This window comes from Muntiacus reevesi, chromosome 18 (assembly GCF_963930625.1).
Source record: "Muntiacus reevesi chromosome 18, mMunRee1.1, whole genome shotgun sequence".
Taxonomy (NCBI): Eukaryota; Metazoa; Chordata; class Mammalia; order Artiodactyla; family Cervidae; genus Muntiacus; species Muntiacus reevesi.
The window spans coordinates 42265239-42288098 of record NC_089266.1 but is presented as its reverse complement, the minus strand read 5'-3'; the positions used below and the strand labels follow the sequence as shown (position 1 = coordinate 42288098).

General features: G+C 48.3%; 1 protein-coding gene across 7 annotated transcripts; it reads right to left on the bottom strand.

Annotated features, from left to right (window-relative positions):
• Positions 1-1321: 1321 nt before the first annotated feature.
• Positions 1322-21090, bottom strand: LYRM9 (LYR motif containing 9). 7 transcript variants are annotated; one of them, XM_065910173.1, is made up of 8 exons: positions 21028-21065; positions 19941-20051; positions 18946-19137; positions 11862-12007; positions 10202-10344; positions 8836-8955; positions 8426-8518; positions 5275-7546 (listed from the first exon to the last, which is right to left on the bottom strand). In XM_065910173.1, exons 5-8 carry the CDS (start codon positions 10325-10327, stop codon positions 7529-7531), a joined length of 357 nt encoding a protein of 118 aa, XP_065766245.1. In that variant the 5' UTR covers positions 10328-10344; positions 11862-12007; positions 18946-19137; positions 19941-20051; positions 21028-21065; the 3' UTR covers positions 5275-7528. The 7 variants fall into 7 exon arrangements, 5 of the variants coding, with proteins under 5 accessions (XP_065766245.1, XP_065766243.1, XP_065766240.1 ...); XR_010659697.1 differs by lacking the exons at positions 18946-19137; positions 19941-20051 and adding an exon at positions 1322-2031 and having other exon boundaries at positions 7302-7546; positions 21028-21051; XR_010659696.1 differs by lacking the exons at positions 18946-19137; positions 19941-20051 and having other exon boundaries at positions 5275-6905; positions 7302-7546; positions 21028-21051.
• Positions 21091-22860: the final 1770 nt, after the last annotated feature.

Sequence of the window (22860 nt, the reverse complement as noted above, 5' to 3'; positions counted from 1 at the left end):
CTTCAGCATCTCAACCCACAGCCAGACCTGTGTTTCAACTTGTCTTCATGCTTCCCAGAAGGGCTTGAGGATCTTTGTGCAAACAGAAGCCTTGGTCACTTCTGAAATATGCCTTGACATGCCAGCCCCCACATGTGACAGGAAAAGATGACTCCTTCTCTCTCTTCAGATTTCTTTTCTGTTATGAGAGAAGTTTTTAGGAAGTTAAAATGAGTTTGCTTTCCCTAATCAGTGAAATAATGTATGTGTGTGCTAAATTGCTTCAGTCGTGTCTGACTCTGCGACCCTAGTTCACCAGGCTCCCCTGTCCATGGGATTCTCCAGGCAAGAATACTGGAGTGGGCTGCCATGCCCTTCTCCAGGGGATCTTCTCAACCCAGGGATCGAACCTGTGTCTCTTACATCTTCTGCATTGGCGGGCAGGTTCTTCACCACTAGTGCCACCTGGGAAGCCCAGGAAATAATGTACAGAGAGAAATCAAATTGGCTTCAGACAACCTCCAGAGCAAAGAGCCCCCATGCAATTAGCAATCATAGCAGATACATTTATTGTTAGCCATGGACCAGGCTCCAGGTTAAGTATGTTAGATGCAGTATCTCACTGAATCCTCAGAACAACATCGGGAGAAAGCTATTACTTTTGTCTCCATTATACAAATCAGAAAAGTGTGGCTTAGTAACATTGAGTAACTTTCCCAAATTCACATAGCTATTAGTCCATCTTTTAACAAGATCAGACGTCTTCTGGGCTGTGGTAGCCATATACACATCACAGAGGCACCTCAGTTCAGTGCTTTCAGGCACAGAAAATGCCAAGGACAAGACCTCAGCACTCCCCGATCTTTCTCATTCCCTGGCATATGTAAAAAGGGACACTGTAAGTATGGCATACTGGGATAACGGGTTGAGGTTGCTTCAAGTGGAGGTGACAAGCCTAGGGCACTCCAGCTGGGAAACTCAGTTAAACTTTTTGTAATCCAAAGTCATTTCATTTCCTCAAGTCTTTTTGTATCTCTTAGACTTCTGAGAGGGGATGAGAATTTTTTATAAAGTTTTTAAATATAACAATGTAGATAGGTTATTACCTCAGAGCCCTTGGAAGAGCAACCTTCAGTCTCTAGAAAGGGCCCAACCTGGGAGGCGTGAGTTCTTGAGATGTGACCCTGGACAGATGTCTTAGCCTCTGTAAGCATGTTTCTCTCTGAAGAAAGGGGAGAACCATCTCACAGGATTATAAACTGAGCACAGTTGAGTGCAGAAGGCATGAGGACTGGCCCTTGTTCCCAGCAGAAAAATTCAGCTTCGGACACCACTGGAAAGAGAAGACAATTGTTTCCTTCAACAGGAACTCATCAGAGGGTCGGTTCAGTTTAGTCGCTCAGTCATGTCCGACTCTTTGCGACCCCATGAACCACAGCACGCCAGGCCTCCCTGTCCATCACAAACTCTCAGAGTTTACTCAAACTCATGCCCATCGAGTCGGTGATGCCATCCAGCCATCTCATCTCATCCTCTGTCATCCCCTTCTCCTCCTGCCCCCAATCCCTCCCAGCATCAGGGTCTTTTCCAATGAGTCAACTCTTCGCATCAGGTGGCCAAAGTACTGGAGTTTCAGCTTCAGCGTCAGTCCTTCCAATTAACATCCGGGACTGATTTCCTTTAGGATGGACTGGTTGGATCTCCTCGCAGTCCAAGGGACTCTCAAGAGTCTTCTCCGACACCACAGTTCAAAAGCACCAATTCTTCGGCACTCAGCTTTCTTTATAGTACAACTCTCACATCCATACATGACCACTATTAAACCCATAGCCTTGACTAGACGGACCTTTGTTGGCAAAATAATGTCTCTGCTTTTTAATATGCTGTGTAGGTGGGTCATAACTTTCCTTCCAAGGAGTAAGTGTCTTTTAATTTCAAGGCTGCAGTTACCATCCAAGCTCCTCAAGCTCCTCAAGCTCCTCAAGCAGTGGCTTCTAACACAGCCAATTATTTACAGGGGCCCAGACCAGAAAGATGAAATCAACAGCATAGCTAAGATGAAGAAACAGATAAGAATGTTTATTTACGCACATGCCTAAAGGTTGGAGGTTGAGTCTTGAAAGACAGGTTGGCCCCCTTGGCAAATCTTATCACTCCAATTCAAGAATTTTAAAGATTCAGGGTAACAGGAAGGTGCAAACGTCAGAAAAACATATTTTCAAAGTGATTAACCATTTCTCAGCCAGCAAATGTTACATGTGTTTGTAAATGTGGGCTAATGTCTATAAACAAGAAACTTATAGGGAAAAAAACTTATTTAGTTTGATTAAAAACTAGATTCCTGTGGATAGTCACAGGTGCCCAAAATGAAATCTCTCCATACATCTCCAGAAACCATACAGATCAATAAGGAGAAGAAATTAAACCACCCATAACCTAACCTTGACAGAATGAGATGGAATTTTTGATATATAAAAGGTGCTCAAAGTTTGTTAAACCAATGAATTAAGTAAGTAAGAAAATGTGATTGGGATCCAGATTAAGGCCCTAAACAACAGTCCTGGGAGCCAACACACAAGACCCTACCCATGACAAGGTCATGAGGGAGAAAACCCAATGGGCAAGGCGGATCAGGTTTTCAGGGGTTTCGAAAAGGTCAGCTCACGAGATCCCACCCATGACAAGGTCATGAGGAGAAAACCTGACAGGCAAGGCGGATCAGGTTTTCAGGGATTCCGAGAAGCTGCCCCCGGCGCTCACCTTAAAGATGACATCTGTCTTTCTGATGCTTGCTTCAATAGACTACTCCCTAATTTCTGTGACACAGGCAGAAGGCCTTCCCCGATCTCTTTCCAAATAAGAATCAATTTAGAACTTTAATCAATAAGTTTCCCAGGTGGTGGTATTTTATGAGATTATCCAGGGTGAAAGGAGTGTTTTAATTTAAACTCCTTTGCTGGTATTTTAGTTTGTTTGGCAAATGCATCTATGCCCTTAGTACTAGTATGCATGACTGCTTATAATACCCTAATCATAAAACAGCATAAAGAACCTGATCATATAAAGGCCCTAATAGACATAGAGCCCTCTGGGGAGTAAGGAAGCCCTATTAGAAAACATAAGAAAAATTATTCTAAAAGTGGTAATTGGGTTAACATTTGCTTGCTGTGTTTTTGCTCTTAATGTGCTAAGGTTGTGTTATGGAAACCATTGTTAATATAGTTATAGATCTAGAAAAATAAGAGCTTAGCCCTAGTGTGGTACCAATGAGACGGTTGTTAATTGTCACCCAGGAGTGCTAGGCAGAGGCTGCCTCACCAAAGTCGCAGAGTCAGTGTGGGGTAAACTTCTTAGATAAACTCAACTGACAACTTCTGCAGAAGAATTGATTTTTATGTTAACAAGGTTATACTCCTACTATGTTGTGACATGCTGTGCTGTTGCCCTATGAGACTGCAACTTTTCTGTTAAGATCACCACAGAAACAGAAGATAGGTTTACATTCACCTGACTTGCATAAAATGTTAATAGGCCCCAAGGCCAGAAGATAATGTACAAGACCCTCATAAACAAAGAAGTATGCAGAAAACACCCTGGTTTTGTGAAGGACAAGCTGATGTAATGTTAAACTATCCTCCCCTCATAAATGTACTAACTTAGGATATAAAAGCTACGGTAAAAAATAAAGCATTGCCAGACTCTGCTGCACCCCCCATCTGGTCTCTCTCTCTCTCTCTCCTCTCTCTCTCTCTCTCTCTCTCACTCACAGACTTGGCCCTATCAAGGCTGGTCTCACGTGTCCTCTCTCTCTCTCACTCACAAACTTGGCCCTATCAAGGCTGGTCTCACATGTCCTCTCTCTCTGACGCCGTTCATCCCGAGGGTATCCCCTGGATCCTGCCGAGGCTGGACCCCAGCACAACAGTACCCACCAGCACCTGGCAAGGAAATTATAGCTCCCCTGGTGACTCAGATGGTAAACAATCCACCTGCAATGCGGGAGACCTGGGTTGGATCCCTGGGTTGGGAAGATCCCCTGGAGAAGGGAATGGCTACCCAATCCAGTATTCTGGCCTGGAGAATTCCATGGACAGAGGAGCCTGTCAGGCTATAGTCCATGGGTTGCTAAGAGTGGGACAACTGAGCCCCTTTCACTTTCACCAACACCTAGCACAATGCCTTGCACAGTAGCGGCTTCACAGACGTTTGTTGCATGCATTGAAGTCATGATCTTTGCCTCTGGAACTGACAGGTAGAGTAGCAAGGCCTTTAATTCCATAAACACCCAGTCTGAGTCCAGGGGTCTACAGGGAGAGCAGTGGGCCCCAAAGGAGGGGCATGCCCTTGAGAAGGCACTTAGCTTCACTCAAGCTCGTGCTCAGTCGTTTCAGTTGTGTCCAACTCTTGGTGACCCCATGGACTGTAACCACCAGGCTTCCCTGTCCACTGGGACTCTCCAGGCAAGAATACTGGAGTGGGTTTGCCATGCCCTCCTCCAGGAGATCTTCCCAACCTAGGGACAGAACCCACATCTCTTATGTCTCCTGCATTGGCAGGCAGGGTCTTCACCACTAGTGCCATCAAGATCAGGTTTCTCCAAACCACCAGAATCTCTCTTTCTACCTCCTAACTGCTACCAATGGCTGTCAGTACCATGGAGACACAGCATCTGTGGAGAGAGTGGATCCTTTCTCGTTGACATCTGGGGAGGTACGCTGTTCTCGTTCAGCTTTGAGCAATGAATGCATAAGAGAAGCTTCATTAGACCTCTGAAACTGACTAGGGCTCATAACCTTGAGGTTGGCTGAACCTGAGACTGCTATGCCTGTTCATTTCAGCCCCTAGACCAAAGCAGGCCTCTTGAATCACCAGTCTCACCTGCTCCCATTCCCAAACAAATGTGGGTTTTCTTACCCCCGCTGCTGACCTCCCTCCTACCCTGTTGATGCTGTTATCTGGTACCCTTGTCCCTTCCAATTAGATTCCTCACCCTCCTCAGCACCCTAACCTATTCATGCCATATGTCCTTGCTCATATGTCTCCTCCTAACTGGCATGCTCTTCTTGCCTCTCTTATTCACCTGAAAAAAACATTCTTTCCTCTATGAAGACTGAGCTTAAGCATGACTTCTTCTACGAAGGTGTTGTTTGCTTCCCCTCATATCATGTGTTTCAAGATTTTCTTCATGTTAAATGCTGAATGCAAAGCAATCAGATGACACTGGTTCTTTAAAAAAAAAAAATGAATACAATCTTAGGCAAAGTAACAAAGTCATGTCAAGAAAGGAGGTAAAAATCCTCTTAGTATTCTGGTTTATTCAGATTACACACAGAGACAGTGATCAAGTGCAGTCCATGGACTCCATGTACAACCCAAGGAATCCCTAAAATCCTTTCAGGAGATTCTCGAAGTCAAAACTACTTCCATAATAGTATTAAGACTTTATTTGAGCATCAGTGATAAGAACACACACACATACACACATACCAGTGGTTGGCCAAGAAATAATCACCACCTCCCAGCATCCCCTATTATTAGAAAGCAATAAACACTCCAACAAAAGAGCCATATCAGTTTGCCTGGATTATCATTCTTCCATTCAACAAATGCTTCAAGTTCACCACTTGGGCAGCAGGCACACAGCTGGCCCAGAAGATTTTGCACTGACCAGCATATGGCCCCTGCCCTCAAGGGGTTCACTCTCAGAAAGAAGAAAAATTACATAAAGAGATGGCTGCAGAACCGTCTCTTCAGTCCAGTGTCTCCACCACACAGAAGAGTGTGGGACTTCCTGAGCAAGTGGTGCTATTCTGAGCCTTTGGTGAAACTGCCAGTCTGCCAGGCACCCCTTGCCACTCCCTCACCCCAAGCTAGCAAAGGCGGCCCGCCCGTGGTCCCCTCCTCTGACAGCAGGTTTCCCACTGGAGCAGATCCCACCTGGAAGAGAGATGCCTCAACCTTCATGCAAGTTCTGAAATTTTATCTTTACCTAGGACCATACATTTCAATTAATGAATTAAAACATGAAAGAATGATCCCTCCTGGCAGCTTTCTGTCTGCCTGCCTCTAACCCTCAACATCGAACATGACAGCACACAGTAGGGAACATACACCAGAGCTCTGATGTATTTACTTCATGATCTGCTGAGTGCACATGGGTGTACCTGAGTCACTGTAAGTCACGTGACTGCAAGCTCATCCTCTGGCGGGGAGTCCTCGGGGGACACTCACCACTGGTGTGGTCATTCCTTGCATCTTCTGGCTGCTCCACCCACTCCAGCCGGTCACCCTGATGTTCCCTGCTCGCCCTCCCTGCTGCCTCCCTCCCACCCTCCTTTCCCTCTGCCCCTACTGCTGTCCTTCCCCTCTTAAATCTAGAGGATTTGGCACATTCACAGACCCAACTTAGTCATTTTGTGACCTTGAAAGGGGGCTCAATCTCTTGAGGGCCGGGTCCTGGGTGAAGCACTTGGCATACATTAGGGCTTATGACTGCTCACTGCGACCCCGTGAGGTAGGTACAGTCATTACTGCCCGGAGAGATGGGGAAACTGGGACTGAAGGAGGCGAGGTAAGTTACCCGAGAGCACTGTGTGGAGTTGGGACGTGACCCAGCTCCGCCTTCTCCACAGACTTCAGGCTCACGACGACCCTCACGATTGCTTGCTTGCTCCTCCTCCCTCTCCTTCTAAGATGGAGCCAAAGTAGGCAAGAGCTGGTCACACAGATCACGGGTTCACTGCAGCCTGAACACATCGGCGTCTACTGCAGATGCCTGGGCATTTTTCGTTTCGACACTGAGACACGACAGATCCCACGAAGACAAGGACCAGGGCTTCTGTCTCTCTGGGCTGGGAGGATCGGTGTCAGGAAGAGCAGCTGCTGGGTGGACCGCCGGGCACAGTGCAAGTGTGAGGGCTCAGGGCCTGGGGTGACAAGCAGGGACAGGACAAGCCCACAGAGAACTAAGACCTGATGTTGAGGGAGCCAGAGAGACACGTGAGCACCACGAGGGCGTCAGAGGCCGGCTTCCTCAGAAGGACATTTACTGGCCCCACCACATACCATGTCCTGTGTCAGGCTCTTTGATTTCATCTTATCCAATCCTAATGAAGGAAGAACTGGACTTGAAGCCAATACCCTTGAAAAGCCACCGAGCTGAGCTTCAAATCTAGATCAGCCTGATTGTAAAGCCCATGCCCTGTCCTCTGCACAGGCTGTTGTGTGAGGGGATACCAGCTCTGCCTCTCAAAGGATGATGTCCAGAGTAAATGAATCACTTTCAGAGCAAAGTGAGAAAACACCTTCTCCCCAAAGCTCACCTCATCACCAGCTGGAAAAGCAAATGTGAAGGACGCTGGGGATACCAATGTGGCAGGAAGCGCAGTCTGAGCAAATGACAAGCTTCTCCTATTGCTGATTTCCTGCTCCCAGCCAACCAGGCCAATGGATATCCCAGCATGGCTGCTGCTGCTGCTAGGGCCGGGCGAGACGAGGGCTCTCCATGTCAGCGTCGCCAAGTCAGCTGCGCTCTTTACACCCTGGAGTCTCAGTTTTGTTTTTTATACTGTAAGACAGAGCGATCATTAGGAGTGGGTGAGGGAAACCGGAAGGGAAGGGAGGACCTGGGAAATCCTGATAACTGTGGTTACTAGGCCTCAGTCGCCTCCCGCCGGGGCTTCATAGAGGCGGTAGCACCTTGTCAGCAGGCACCAGACGGTCAAGTCTCTAGTTGGTACCCGTGGAAAAGGGAGCTGATGGAGTTGGGGAGAGAGGACAAGAACGACACCGGAAACACTGGAACTGAAAACTGGTCGGTCCAGCCTTCTCTTCAAGCTGAGTCTTATTCAGAGGGGAAAAAAGAATCTCAGGTTCTAGAAGACAACATTCAGAAACCATCTGGTCTTATCCCTGAGTTTGAAAAACAAATCCTAGACCCCACACCTGGAGGATCTGAGTCAGAAGGACAGGAAGGTGGGGTGTGCTCCAGCTCTTAGGCTGTTCTAATACCACAGTGTGAGGACCAGCAAGCCTGTCTATATTCTAACTCCCTTCCTGCCGCCACCAAAACAGATACTTGAATGTTTCCTCAGTAACGCGGCCTCACCCAGCCAGCTTTCCTCTCTGAGCTGTCACAAGGCTGCTGTCGATTTTGGCACTATTGTTGCCTGCAAGACTCCTCTCTTCCGTCTTCCTGTAGCCCCATCTTAGCTTATTCAGCACTGTTTGCCTTTAGGGACTGAGGATGTGCACCCCTTTGCAGAAACTGCAACCGGAAGGGCATCTGCCATCCCCTTTAGGCTTCTGGAGGAGGGGAGCTGCTGGTCAGGGGCGGGGGAAAACACTCATCAGTCTCAACTGTGGGGCTGGGGCGACCTCTAGTGGTCACGGAGATTATAGCCCTCAACTCCCAACTTGCAGGTGGAAACAGGAGCCAAGGGCTTACTTTGTTCAGGATCCAGTCGGCATCTTCAATGGCTCTCTTAATAATCTGCTGGATCCTCTCAGGGTTGTCCTCATCCGAATGAACCCGGAAACTCTGGGGGTTTAAGTATAAGACACAATGACTTGGCAAAAATCAGGACTGGCTACTTCAGAGCTCCAGTCAAGGATCAGGCACGTGGTGGGCATGGGGTACTTGGCATTGCTCTTACTCTTCCACACACAGTTTTGTTTTGTTTTGTTTTTTTCACACGCAGTTACGACGATCCTGCCCTGAGGTGAGCAAACAGGCTCCAAAACTCTAACTCGCCACTAGGCAATGGCAGCAGCATCTGAGTCCTGGACTGTCTGACTACACAGCCTGTGCTCCTACCAGGAGGGCAGCCGTGAAAGGGAAGACCGGCCCCCAGTTACCCCCGAATCGAGCCAGGTCCAAAGCTTATCAGGCAGCAGGGGCCTAAGGGACGCTTCCATCTCTCTGCTGCTCCCAGGAAGCCTACCGTCAGCAGGCTGAGCTCGCTGCATGCCTTCTCCCTGGGGAAGAACAGAGTTTCTCTTGGTCCCCGTTGGAGAGTCAGGCAGGGAAGGAAGGGGAATGGGGAGGGGGGCTTTGGAAAATCCAGCCAGGCCCAAAGTGGCGCAGTGTGGGTCTGCTGTTTGCCTTGGCCAGATGTTCCCCTTTGAGTAGCAACATGAGACTCAGGTCCACTGGTGTTGCACTCGTGGCCTTTCAAAAGAACTGGTTACTTCCTCTGACCTGCCACTCTCAACCCCACATGTCCTCCTACTTATCCTTAGGAGCAACTCAAATGCTCACCTCCAGGAAGTCCTCTCTGATTCCCTCAGACAGTTAATTGCTCCTTCTCCGTATTTCCACAGCTCTCTGTTGCTGCCTTTTTTTTAACTTTCCACATCATATTTGTATACATTTTAGTTTTTAACTTTTTATTTGGAAATAATTTCTAATCTACAGAAAAACTGTAAGAATAATACGAAAGAATTCTCTACTAGAAACACCAACTGTTAATATTTTGCCACATTTGCTTTATCATTCTCTACACGGGTTTGTATAAAAATCTGAGAAAGCATTTAAACGTTGCAGGTATCATGCCCTTCATCCTTGAATACTTCAGGCGTGTAAAGACAGGCATTCTCGTACTTGACCACAGTAATCAAAATGAGAAACACTGACATAATACTATTATCTAATCTACAGTTCATATTTCAACTTCATGAATTTCCCAGTAATTTTCTTTATCATCATTTTTTCTGGTCCGGGATCCAACCTGGGATCACTCCTGACACTTAGTTGTCACGCCTCTTTAGTCCCCTTTAAATCAGAGTAGCTGTCTGCCTTTGTGTCTCATGACATTGACGTGCTTGGTGTGCACAGGCCATTAAGTGGTAGATGGTCACTTAGTCTGGGTTTACCTAATGTTTCCTCATGATTAAATTCAGGTTGTGCATTATTGGCAGAAATGCTTGTCAAAATGATGTTATGTCTCACGCTCAATTTTAATTATCCATTCAACTGTCTTATTCAAGCCTTGGCAAAGAGTTGGTGTGCCCAGATGATGCATTCTGTTTCCTAAACAGAAACTAGAGAGGAGCTGGGCTGGCCAGCACCGCTTTCCGGTAGCTCTTACTCAAATGCCACCACCCCCACACCATCACCACCTGAAAGACCAGCCCTGCCCACTGCCACTGACCCCCAACCCTGTGACGGCCCCATCACAAGAAGCCCCACCCCCACCCCTAGCCCAGAGTACCCTGCTCCCACCTGCCTGATGGCATGCTTATAATGCTCCTGGATACCCTTGGTTGGCAGCTGCCGGCAACAGCGCAGCAGGTATCGGTAGAGCTGCAGCGGCGTCTGGACGAGCTCTGCCCCCGGTAGTGGGGCCATCCGCCAGACCTCAGTCCCTGGAAAACACAGAGCATCACTTCTAGGCATCCAGCCAATACTTTGCCCTGACCCCCAGTTTCCAGCACTCTGGGAAGCAGGCGTATTTGATCCAGTGTGGATGGAGGCCAGATCCCCATGGAACCGAGACCCTGAGCTCAGGCTGGGCATCAGCCCTGCAGAAGGCTCAGCCCCGAGCAGGCCTGCAAGTACAAAGGTGGGAGGCACGACCACTTCTGGGCATAAACACTGAGGAATCCAGATCTGAAAGAGACACAAGCACCCCAATGTTCATCGCAGCACTGTTTATAATAGCCAGGACATGGAAGCAACCCAGATGCCCATCAGCAGATGAATGCATAAGGAAGCTGTGGTACATATACACCATGGAATATTATTCAGCCGTTAAAAAGAATTCATTTGAATCAGTTCTAATGAGATGGATGAAACTGGAGCCCATTATACAGACTGAAGTAAGTCAGAAAGATAAAGAACATTACAGTATACTAACACATATATACGGAATTTAGATAGATGGTAGCGATAACCCTATATGCAAAACAGAAAAAGACACACAGAAGTACAGAACAGACTTTTGAACTCTGGGGGAGAACGTGAGGGTGGGATGTTTTGAAAGAACAGCATGTATATTATCTATGGTGAAACAGACCACCAGCCCAGGTGGGATGCATGAGTCAAGTGCTCGGGCCTGGTGCACTGGGAGGACCCTGAGGAGTCGGGTGGAGAGGGAGGTGGGAGGGGGGATCGGGATGGGGAATACGTGTAACTATATGGCTGATTCATGTCAATGTATGACAAAACCCACTGAAATGTTGTGAAGTGATTGGCCTCCAACTAATAAAATAATATTTAAAAAAAAAAAAAAAAAAGGTGGGAGGCACGGCCACATCCTGTGGTCTTTCTTCTGGAGACTGACCACAAGTAAGAAGACCCTGCATCACAATCACAGAGAAACCAGATGACTTCAGGAGGATGGAGCGGAGAGAGGAGATGCCCGGAAGTCTGAGCCTCCCTATTCAAAGTGTGGTCCTAGACGGGCAGCACTGACATCACCAGCAGCTAATGAGAAACCCAATCTCACCCAAAAACAACCAGGCCTGCAATTTAACAAGATGCGCACAGGATCCTGCCTGGACCGCGACCACAGCATCTTGCCTGGTGTCCCTGCCTGAAGCCTGTCATTCCCCAGCCACCACCACACTGATGCCAGCCAGGATGAGCTCTGGAACCAATATGCTGGGCTCACTCCACTGTCATATGCAAGGATCTTCTCCCAGATCCCCGGAGCCATCAAGTAGGTCACCTCTTATGTCTATGCACACACGGCCCCCTTAGCCTGGAGCTCCCTTCCCCATCTCCTCCCCCTGAGGCACCCGTGCTTGTCCTTCCAGGGCCAGCTCAGTGCGGCTTCCTCCGGGAAGCCCTTCATGACTGTCCCTTGCTTGGTTGTGTGAGGGGGCTGCAGTGCCCTGTTTCTGAAGCTGTTATAGCACTTCCCACACTGCTGGGGACTCACCTGCTGCCAGGCCTCCAGAGCCTGGCCCGGGCCCCAACACTTCACTTCGTGCCCTGTTTGTTGAACTGGACTGAATAGAATCTGTTATCTCCTCTGCACAGATTTCCCCTCTTAGAGAGACGCTCACTGTGTTCCAAATGGAGGAGCTAAAAGACCAAGATTAAGTGGTTGGCCTTGGTTTAAAAGTAACATTAAAAAAAGACAACCTGCACCCCCTCAAAAAAATAAAGAACCAGGATAGGAAATCTAATCTATCTTAAACTAGGAGAGGAAATTTACTAAGGAGCTAAATTAGGAGAGGAAAGTAAAGAAGAGCTGAACTAGGAGAGGAAACTTACTAAGAAGCTAGTTTCAGAGGCTCTTTCATTACCTTTCCAGCATATTATCTTCCTGGTAACAATGTCTGTCCATCTCCACAGCTAAATTTGCCAACTGCTCCTTGTATTTTAGCCTCTCACTCTCACACTGGGGTGGGCTCGTGGCCGCTGACCCCCATCACCCATCGTCCCACCTGGTAACATCCGGGGATGAGCCACTGGGGCTCCACCCTTCCAGGTCTCTGCCCCCAAGGTCTGGGCGGGGCTCCACTCCAGGCCTGACCATTCAGAGCCCTTCATCTACATGGTCGCTGGGACTGGCTCACAGATGGGCACGTGACAAGCTGGTCCAACCAGAGCAGATCTCACTGCCTCTGCAGGGGTGCTCCACTCTAGACTTGAGGCTGAGAGGACTTCACCCGCAAAGAAGCCATCTTGCCTCCTCTAGAAGCCCGAAACTGAAGCGACAGGGCAGATGGCAGAGCTGAGACCCTGAGTGACACCAGGTGTGAAGAAGTCACCTGAGCCCAAACACCATGCACCTGAAGGTGGTCCCACCCCTAGATTTGGGTTTGTTGTTTCGTCACTTGCAACCAAGAGAGTCCTGACTGATGGAGAGATCCAGCCCTCCCACATTCTGCGTCCCCAGTGAGCTCCCACGGCTCCAGCTCTAAGGAAGACTGCAAACAGGGCAGGGCGCAACCTGCCAGGCCAACTAGCCACACTTCAGCGCAGCAGAGAGGGTAACCACATATGGTGGGGCAAAGGCTCTCAAGGGCCACCCACAGAAGACACATCATTAAAATCCCCAACCTGATGGGCAGGGCAGACTCCCTGGACAGGCTTCCCCAAACTATATAAAGTGCTAATCAAACATTGTAAAATGCTAGTCGTGTAACAGATGGTTACCATCTGCAGTCTTTAAAATTAACACTTGGAGAGAATGCAACTTTGTTTAAAAACTCAATACTTAGAAACCAACCCAGCAAGTATGGGCGGGAGATTATTTTCAGCTCAATTATAATACTTAGTCATTCTCATAATAACAAGCAGAGAATGCCTGTGTGGGTCCACTCAGAAGAGTTTTAAATGCTTTAATTTAATTTAAAGCATGGGTTTGCTATTATTTAAGGCGCAAGGAACTTTATATCACCATTGCTAAACCTGTAGTCAAACCCTGTGGCTAGGAACGCTTACTTCTCATATCCTGCTCTTTGAATTTGACCTTAGCCTCTACCTTGGCTCCCTGCCTCATCAGAGACACCTCTGTCTTCCCAAAGCCATCACAGAGACAGCCCACCTTCTCCTCAATCCCCACACCACTGGTCTGTGTGTGTGCATGCACGTTAGTCCCTCAGTCGTGTCCAACTCTTTGTGACCCCATGGGCTATAGCCAGCCAGGCTCCTGTGTATGGAACTCTCCAGGCAGGAATACTGAAGTGGGCAGCCATTCCCTTCTCCAGGGGATCTTCTTGACCTAGGGATCGAACCCGGGTCTCCTGCATTGCAGGAAGATTCTTTACTACTGAGCCACCAGGGAAGCCCACCACTGGTCTCTGAATCCTAACAAATTCTACCTCTGGACACCCCCTCAAATCTGTCCCCTCCTATTTCCGCTGCACAGGCTTGGCTCAGACTCTTATCACAGCTCAGGCAGACACCTGCAAGAGTTCCCAACAATCTACTGTCTGCCAATTTATTCTGCAATCAACAGCCAGGGTGAATCTTTCCAAACACACATCACAGGAAGTCATGCAAAGCCCCTGATGTCCACTCCAGCCCCATCACTCATGACAACTTTTCCCAAAACATGGGACAAAGATGAAAATATTTTAAGCAGTATATGGACCAACATCTTTTTATTGTCATACTTTGATATTTATTTTCACGTGTAATAAGAAAAAACTTCCATAATCTTATGGGTATCACAGCTCAAAACAGTTTAAAAAATGAACAGGCAGAAAAGTGATTTTTAAAAATATATCAAGCAAGTGAGAATGCAGTTGAAAATCTGGATCTGCCAAGAGTCATGAAGGTGGTACTGAACTTTGAAAAAGCACTGGTCTATAGAATAAATTCCATACTGCCTTCCTCCCAGACCCGCTCTTGATCTGGCCCCTTCCCACCACCCCTCAACACATCACCCACGGCTCGCTGAGTCCAGGCAAACATGAGCTCTCTCGGCACCCTGCAGACAGCCGGTCACAAAGAGCCGGACAGGGCTGAGGGACCCAGCACACTGAGCACCGCCCCCGGGCACGGACCACATGAGCATCTGCCACCCCTGGAAACAGGGTCCTGAGGAGCGTTACAAAGAGCCGGAAAAGAGTTCATGCACCGCTATGTGGGTCTGAATCAGCCTCTTCCTGCTTTGAACTTTTCTGGAAGATCCTGTTGCCTGACCTTCCAGAAATGTCTAGACCTTTGCCCAGTTCTCCAGCTTTTCCCTTGATTCTCAGAGCTTCTAACACTCTTTCAATAATTTCTTTTTGGTTAATTCCTCCTACCCCTCTTACCCCCACATGGAATGAGACTCACTTCCTTATCTGTTTGCCCACGGAATAACCTGCTTTCTTGTCCATCTCCCCGCCCAGCCAAACCCCGCGAGGGCAAGGACTGTGTCAGGCCCTCCACCTCGGCGCCTCTGCCCAGGCCAGCCCTGGGCACCCAGTGGACTCCTCCATCAGTGCTTGCTGACTGAAGAACCTCAAAATCCAAGCACTCCCCAAGCTTGAGAAAACAGCAGCTCAGCCTCCTCGCTGCCTTCTCGATCCAAAAGTAAGAGATGGCCCTGTGCGCCTGCCCACTATAAAGTGAGGACCGCTGCCGTCCACACAATCCTCCATGCCTCGGTACTTCTGGGCATCACCTCTGGCAGAAACACCCTACTTTCCCACCCAGATACTCCAGGCTTCTTCCAGCTTCCAGCTCATCCACAGGAACTCTTGCAGGCCACCAACACCGCCTACTTCACTGAGTCTAGAGAGGCCCTCAGACCAGAGTATCCTCAATTCCCCTCCACCACAAAATCCATCTTCACCTGAGACCCAACCAAGACGCTAAGCATGGGGCAGGTTATTTTACAACTACCCCCTGATAAAAAGCATTATCATCCCCCACTTTGCAGATGTGGAGACTGAGGCTGAACAGTGGGCTGACATGCCCACAAACACACAACCAGTGAGCAGTGGAGCTGGGTTGTGGGCTCTGGCTCCAGCTCCAGCACCCCAACATCCCTAAGTTCTTGGACAAAAGGAGGCCTTTCCTTTTCCAAGGACTCCTTAGGCCTGGATTAACCCAACACCCTTCTCAACTGCTGCCTCTTCAATCCCTCCCTATGCTCAGCCAGACTGAGCCTCTGAAAACAAAACTCTCATCTTTGAGCCCACTGCTTGATATCTTTACATGGCATCCACAGAACAAACCCAAGGGTCTCGAGTATGTGTGTATGTGTGGTGGAGTGGGGTGTTGAAGATGTTCCCCAGTCAACCCCCTATCTCTACCCCATCTGCAACCAAATCCCCACACACTCTCCACTCTTCCCAGCTCTACCTCCTCTGTCCCTCCCACAGTGCCTGGCATGCAGTGGCTACTCAACAGAGGGGTGTCTAGAGTGAATCCTCCCTCTCCCCTACAACTGTCAGGCCACTTTTCTGCCCCCGAGTACTGACTGAGTAGAACTGTGAAGCATGTGGGCCCCAAACCATGGTAAGGCTGATGTGAGGATTAAATAAGAGAAACATGTGCCTGGCTTATGACAGTGGCTCACGGAATATGACCTCCCTCTCCCAGGCCCTGCTCTGACCCTGGAGGAGCAGTAAAAGAAAAAAGAGTAAGTCAAGATGCCCTTTTCACGCTTCTATCTGAAAGAACTTGCCTGCCAATGCAGGAGACACAAGAGATGCGGGTTCAATCCCTGGGCTGGGAAGATCCCCTTGATGACAAAAGAGCAACCCACTCCAGTCTTCTTGTCTGAAAAATTCCATGATAAGAGGAGCCTGGTGGGCCACAGTCCATGAGGTTGCCAAGAGTTGGACACGACTGAGCACACATGTCCACAATAGGAATGGCCTGCTAAAGGGAGCCTTTGGTGCAAAGTGAGATCGAGAGAGATTTGTGGGTTTCATCGACTCAGTAAGCTCTCTATACATCAGAAAGGAAGAAAAAAATAGACCTTTTTTTCCTTTTAAATCAAACTACACATCAGGTGAAATTTATTTAGCTTTTTCCCAAATCAGAAGTGAGTTCTGGTTACTCATCCTACAGCCTTTAATGAATTAGAAACTTACAAAAACACCCGAAGTAGCGGGCTCATGGGAAAAGGTGTCAACTTGAATGAATAGAAATAGTGCAAAGTAGGTCACCCTTCAAAACCAGGATGCCAGAGCCCTGAATGCAACCTCCGCACACCGGGTGTCAAAAAATCTCTTCTTACTGGCAGGGAGTCACCCAGTTTTTCTCCCTCAACTCCTTCCCTCTCAGCAGTGCACTGAAGTCCTTTCACTTCGGAGTTGAGATCTGCTCTGGAAAATTTTACTCACTGTTCTGAGCTCTGCCTTTTGGAGCTAAAGTCTCCCTAACCTACTGCCAAGTCCAGACTGTCAGTATTCAAGGTCAGTTATCCCAGACCCCCAGCCTTATCTTTTCTGAGATAAGCATGCTAAAAGTGCTGTAACCCCCATCTCACCCACCTTCCTCTCTCTGGACACACCCCCTCATTATCCATCTCACTCTTAAACATACTCCAGAGGGAAAAACCACAGTTTGCTTGTATTCTGACCAGCTCCGTGGGCACTGGAGCTCATGGGGGCAATTCCCAGCTCCTCTACCTGGGAATCCAAGGAATGCAGCCCAGACTGCCTTCTCTGCTCCAGCCCTCATATGGCCCTGGTATTTGACGCAAAGGAACTTTTTTCCCGTGAACTATGCTTAAGTCTGTTTCCCAATCTTATATTTTATTAATTCAGTCCAGAGTCACAATCTGCCACAATCTCTGGGGTACCAGATCCTGTCTGTTATTCAATTCAATTCACCACAACAAAAGCAAAGAAGCAATCACATACGAGTCACAAATGGGGTACAAAGAGACAGTAACTTCAAGAAGCTCTGCAGCCACCCCTGCAAGGCCGTTCAGAGCCTCTAGCCCGTGTGACTCTGGACTCGGCCCTCGGAGCACAGAGGTGGACACCTGGCAGGTTCCCTGGCTGTCCCACCCCAAGCCTCTGCACAGCTGACGGCGTGTCTTACCACCTAACATTCAGCGAGTGACTAGCATGTGCCAGGGGGCTGCTGAGAGCTTTACATGTGTTCTCTCATGTATCCTCAGAACGGCCTTATGGACTGGGTATCATTAGCCCCATTTTACAGACAAGGAAACTGCAACTCTAGACGTAAGCAACTTGCTAGAGGCCATATAGTTAGTACACGGTCAGGTGAGGAATCAAACCTAGGCCTTTTTTATTCCAAAGTCCATGCCCTTACTTGCTCCTAACACCACCTATGTGCATATCTGAGACACTCACAAATGTTGTCCAGATCAGGGCTAAGGACCCCAACTGAGAACTCTCCCCAGGGCTCGTCAAGACCAGGTTCCAGCATCCATAGAAGCACTTGACTATACTATGTCCAGTTCCTGTTTTTCGACCTTCTCCATAAACCCTTGTTCCACTCTTGTCAGAAGCCCAAGAACCTCATCTATGGCTTCCCCCTGCATACAGACGAAAACACAAGTCCCAAGACTAATGTCACTTACACAACCAAAGGGGTAACCAGAGATACCAAAACAAAACAAACAAAAAATCTCCTAGGAAACTCTGAAGAGTTTATGAACTCTTCAAAAGAGGATGACAGAATACAGGAGAATAAAGAAAAAGAATGAAAATAAAGTCACAAAGGGAATTTCCTGGGAGCTGCACGGTATCACCATCAGAGATGCTGAAAAATAGGGCTTTGGCCCCGTTTAACCCCACTGTCTCTTTCCCTAACCTGTGCCCTGACAAAAAGACACCTAAAAATAAATGGGGAAAAAAGTCATACATTAAAAAAGAGAATGGAACTACAGAAAATAATCAGAAATTATGCCCCACTGAGCACAGATACAAGCTAAATTAAGCCTGAACAACCCATTGTTTAAATATGCAATTATTCTTCGGGATGAGGAAAGTCGCAATACAGGAACAGAATGGTTCTGCTCCCCCCAACTGCAGCGCTCCAGCTTGCATGCACGTTCTCTTAGTTAGAAACAGAACAACCCTTGCTCCTCCAGTGTCTCTTCACATGGTCAAGGCTCCAATCCCATGTCCTACCCTTAAGCCTTGCAGCCTCCATAGACACTACATCTGTTTCCAGCTTTGGAACAATGCCTCCTGATCAGACTCTTTCCTTCCAGTCCGGCCCCCACAGTGCCACCCACGGACACATCCTACAAAAAACATACCCTTCACCAGCCTCTGTGGAATGTTCTTTATCCAAGTCTGGTTGGATGAAGTCTGTTTCCATCTTCTCTCATGAAACTCACCTTCTCTGATCTTCTGCCTCCTCCCCTATAAACTGGACAACGGAATGTGTACCTCACTGGGGGATTTACCTCACCGCTGGATACTTGGACATCTTACACTTTCCTACTCTACTCGGCTACCTGTGATCCTAGATGTCTGTGAGCTTCTGGGGGACAGAGACTCTACTGTATTAGTCACCCCTCCATAGTCAACAGTGCCCGGGAACATAACAAAATCTCAATAAATGTGTACTAATGGAGTCTCACTTACCAGAGAGGAACTAAAGGCAGGAGGAGGGGACTGTCCTGAAGACATGAAGCCAGCAGGTGGCAGAGCCGGGTCTCAAACTCAGGTCCTCGGGCTCTGAATCCTCAGCTCTATTACATGTGCTGTCTCAAAGGATCTCGAACATCACATTTGTAGGTCCAAACCACCCTGGGCCTTTGTGTGTTAGAGGTGAACCTGGTGAGGTCATCCCCCAAAAGCAAACCAGAAACATCATCCAAAAGGTAAACACGCTGGTTGCAGAGCAGAGCCACCAGCAACCTGAGCTGAATCTAGTGATATCAGACGGCTCTGTGCCAATGGCTTTGCCCACACAGGCCACCACAGTCTATCCGAGGGTCAAAGAAGGGAACTGGCACAGCTACCAGGCGTCAGATACTGGGCTGGGTATTTCAAAGGGGCTACTTAAACGGAGGGTCAAGGTCACACAGAAGAACCTGGTGAGAGCCACAGCTGGGCTTCTCTCTTCTTAACTCAAGCTTTTTCTACACACACCAGGGCTTGTCTCCAAGGGCCCTTGAGCCAAGGACTCCTAGTTTACCGTTTTCCTCTCCTGCTCCTCCTCCTTCTGGCCTCCTTGCTGGCCTTCACATACCTAACTGCTCTTCAGGGCACCCACGTTGCTCACCCACCTGTATATCCAGGTCTCACTTGAGACCTTCTCTGACCACACTGCAGTCCCGCCTTCTTTGCTCCACAGCATTTTTCTCTTTGTATTCATCCCCCCTCTGGAGTGTAAGCTCCACAAGAGCAGGGAGTTAATTTTGTTCATGGTTGTGTCCTGAGCACAGTGTGTGTGCTGAAACAGTCATCAAGCACCGATAAAGCGCTAGATGCTAGAGTTACAGAAACAATCAAGGTGACCCTTCACCCCAAGAAATTTACACATTAAAAGAGGATTAAAAAAAAAAAAAACAGTATTAGCTGAATACTACAGATGGTGCAGGCTTCCCCAGTGGCTCAGACAGTAAAGAATCTACCTGTAATGCAGGACATCCAGGTTCAATCCCTGGATGGGGAAGATCCCCTGAAGGAGGGCATGGCAACCCACTCCAGTATTCTTGCCTGGAGAATCCCATGGACAGAGGAACCTGCAGGATACAGTCCATAGGGTCACAAAGAACTGGACATACTGAATGAAGCGACTGGGCATGCCCAGCTAGTGCAGGGGTCAAGAATCCCCCTGCCAATGCTGGAGACTCAAGAAATGTGGGTGAGATCTCGGCGTTGGGAAGAGCCCCCTGGAGAAGGAAATGGCAACCCACTCCAGTACTCTTGCCTGGAAAATTCCATGGACAGAGTTGCCTGGTGGGTTACAGTCCATGAGGTCGCAAAGAGCGGGACACGACTCAGCACGCACACACACACCACAAAGTGGAATTCACGTCCCGAGAGCCTGGCACACGGGGTCCCTCACCCAGTCAAGGGTCAGAGAAAGTTTCTTGAGAAAGGGACATTAAATCTGAGGGACAAAGGAGAGTGTGGCTGGGTGAAGGCAGAGAGAGCAGCCTGAGCCCTCTGACTAAACTAAAAAGACACTGATGTTCACTTTAAGGAGGTGAACTGCATGCCGTGTAAAAACAAACAAAAGGAAAGATTAACTCCCAAGGTCTGTTAGGCAGAAGAGTAGATGAAGGTGACTCGAGGTAAGCGCGCTCACAGGGTGCTTCGAGCACTCGGGCCGCGCAAGGGCCATGACTGCTTTTAAAAAATTGGCAAACCGAGGCCCGACAGGTACATTTCACAGCAGGCCCGGCGCCCGCAGACCCCTGGGCTCCTCGTGGCGCCCCCAAGCGCCCTCCCCGAAGTCCCGGGCCTTCTCCCCCGACTCCTGGCCGTCAGCCAGCCCCGCGAGGCCTGCGGCGTGTCCACAGAGCCGCACTCCGGAGGACACGGCTCTCTGGAGGCCAGAGGGTCGAGATAGCGGCGCTGAGTCTTCCACAGGCCGCGCCAGGTCGAGTACACCCCGAGGCCTCCTAACTGCAGTCCATCCCTGCCGCCCCAGGTGGCTCGGATCCCCGCGCGACCGCCCACACTCCCGCCCTCGGCCTGCGCAGAGGAGCTCACCCGCCTCCGCCGGGGAACATCCGCCTCGGACGCGGCGGCCACGAGTGCGCCTGCGCTCCCCGGCCGCTGAAGCCCCCGCCAGGCGACTGTGCGCGGAGCGCCCTCTTCCGGGCGCGCGTGGGACATGGCGTCTGTTAATGAGGGAACTATATTGCGTGCCCTTTTCCCTGATCCGAGCCACCCTCTTGAAAAAAGAAAGCTGTCCACCTAACAGCCTTCTTCTCGGAGAAGGAAATAGCAACCCACTCCAGGATTCTTGCCTAGGAGAGCCCATGGACAGAGGAGCCTGGCGGGCTACCGTCCATGGGGTCTCAAAGAGTTGGACAGTTGACTGAGCAACAGCCTTCTTGAAACACCCACTGTTCCTTTTGGCTTTTGCCACCTCAGAGACAGGGCTCCCCCCATTTTCCTGAATATGAATTGCTGCTAAAATATGAGGAGTGTTCAAGATCTGTGAAAAGGCTTGCAGGAGGACTTTTCCTAAGCCACTCGTGTTGATGACGGAATTATATTTGGATGGGAAGCTGCGTATTGAGTCATTTCATCAAATTACAGTCCCATAACACCTGTCAAAAGAATAAATATGACAGTAATAGTCATGCTTCCTTTCAGACCCGTCTATAATTATAATTGAGGAAAAGAATACAGAATTTAAACTCATAGCGACTGCCAGTATCTTTCTTTGAAAATGAAATAATGCTGTTTTATTAAATAGGCTCTCCCTGCTCTCTAATGTTTAGAGCTAAAGTGCTTCTCTGAATTGATTTAAATACAAGTTTTATATCCTGAAAGAAATAAAGATGAGTCTTTATCTTAAGACAAACCCACTGTTCAATGATGCTGCTGATCTTCTCTCAGCTGATGCCGAAAAGGGAGTTAGGTTGTTAGTGGGTAATATTGCTTCTGTTCACATCTCCGTTCTCTAGGGCTTTTTAAACCTATTTGTAATGAAAAGGCTGATTTCCTTACACAGACAGACTCCATATGTAGCTGATTTAACAAGGCAATTTTTTACTTTAACTTTTTTTCTTTTTCTTTCTCCTTCGTTCTTTAGTTTATTTTTGAAGGGAAACATTGCTCCCTGATGGCACCTGGGAATCTCTTTTTCTTCTTTTAGGATGAGAAAAGTAGGAGATATTTCTTAACAGAAGTGCTGTTTTAAAGTTTTATCTTTTTTCCTAATTACCTTTAGAGTCTCTTTCCTTCCTCCCTCCCTTCCTTTTTCCCCTCCCTCCCTCCTTCCCTCCTTTCTTTTCTTTCTTTTTTATTCCTCTTCACCTAATATACTAGCCTCCCTCCAAAGCAGGTGGGGATTGCTCCCCTGAAATATTCAGGCAATGACCTCAATCCTTCAACTTTATTTTCAATATGTAGACTTGGACCAAATATATCTGAAAGATAACAATTGTACCCTCATAAATCAGTCATTTATTTACATATACAAGGGCACATCAGTGTGGATCCAGTTGCTATATCATGAAGCTTTTAAAGCTCTTATTAGGAACAATCTGCAGTATTACCATCCATCCATTGCTGTTTTCAGTCTTAAGATTGCCTAACATTTTGATGAAACATCACAGTCTGTTCTTTGGCCCTATCTCCCTTTTGTTCCTAGATCGCTGTGTTCCTGCATCACAAACATTGTTCTAATACCTAGATCTTATAAAATATTCAAGATGCAAGCTGTTCACTTTACCTCAGAAAGACTCCACCTTCAGAATCATTGGTGCCTCTTCTGTCTTTACAAACAATTTTAACCTTTCACAAAAATTTCCTTATAAGCATCCAGGAAGAAAATAATAATAATCCAAGTAGAGTAGGCTTGGATAATAA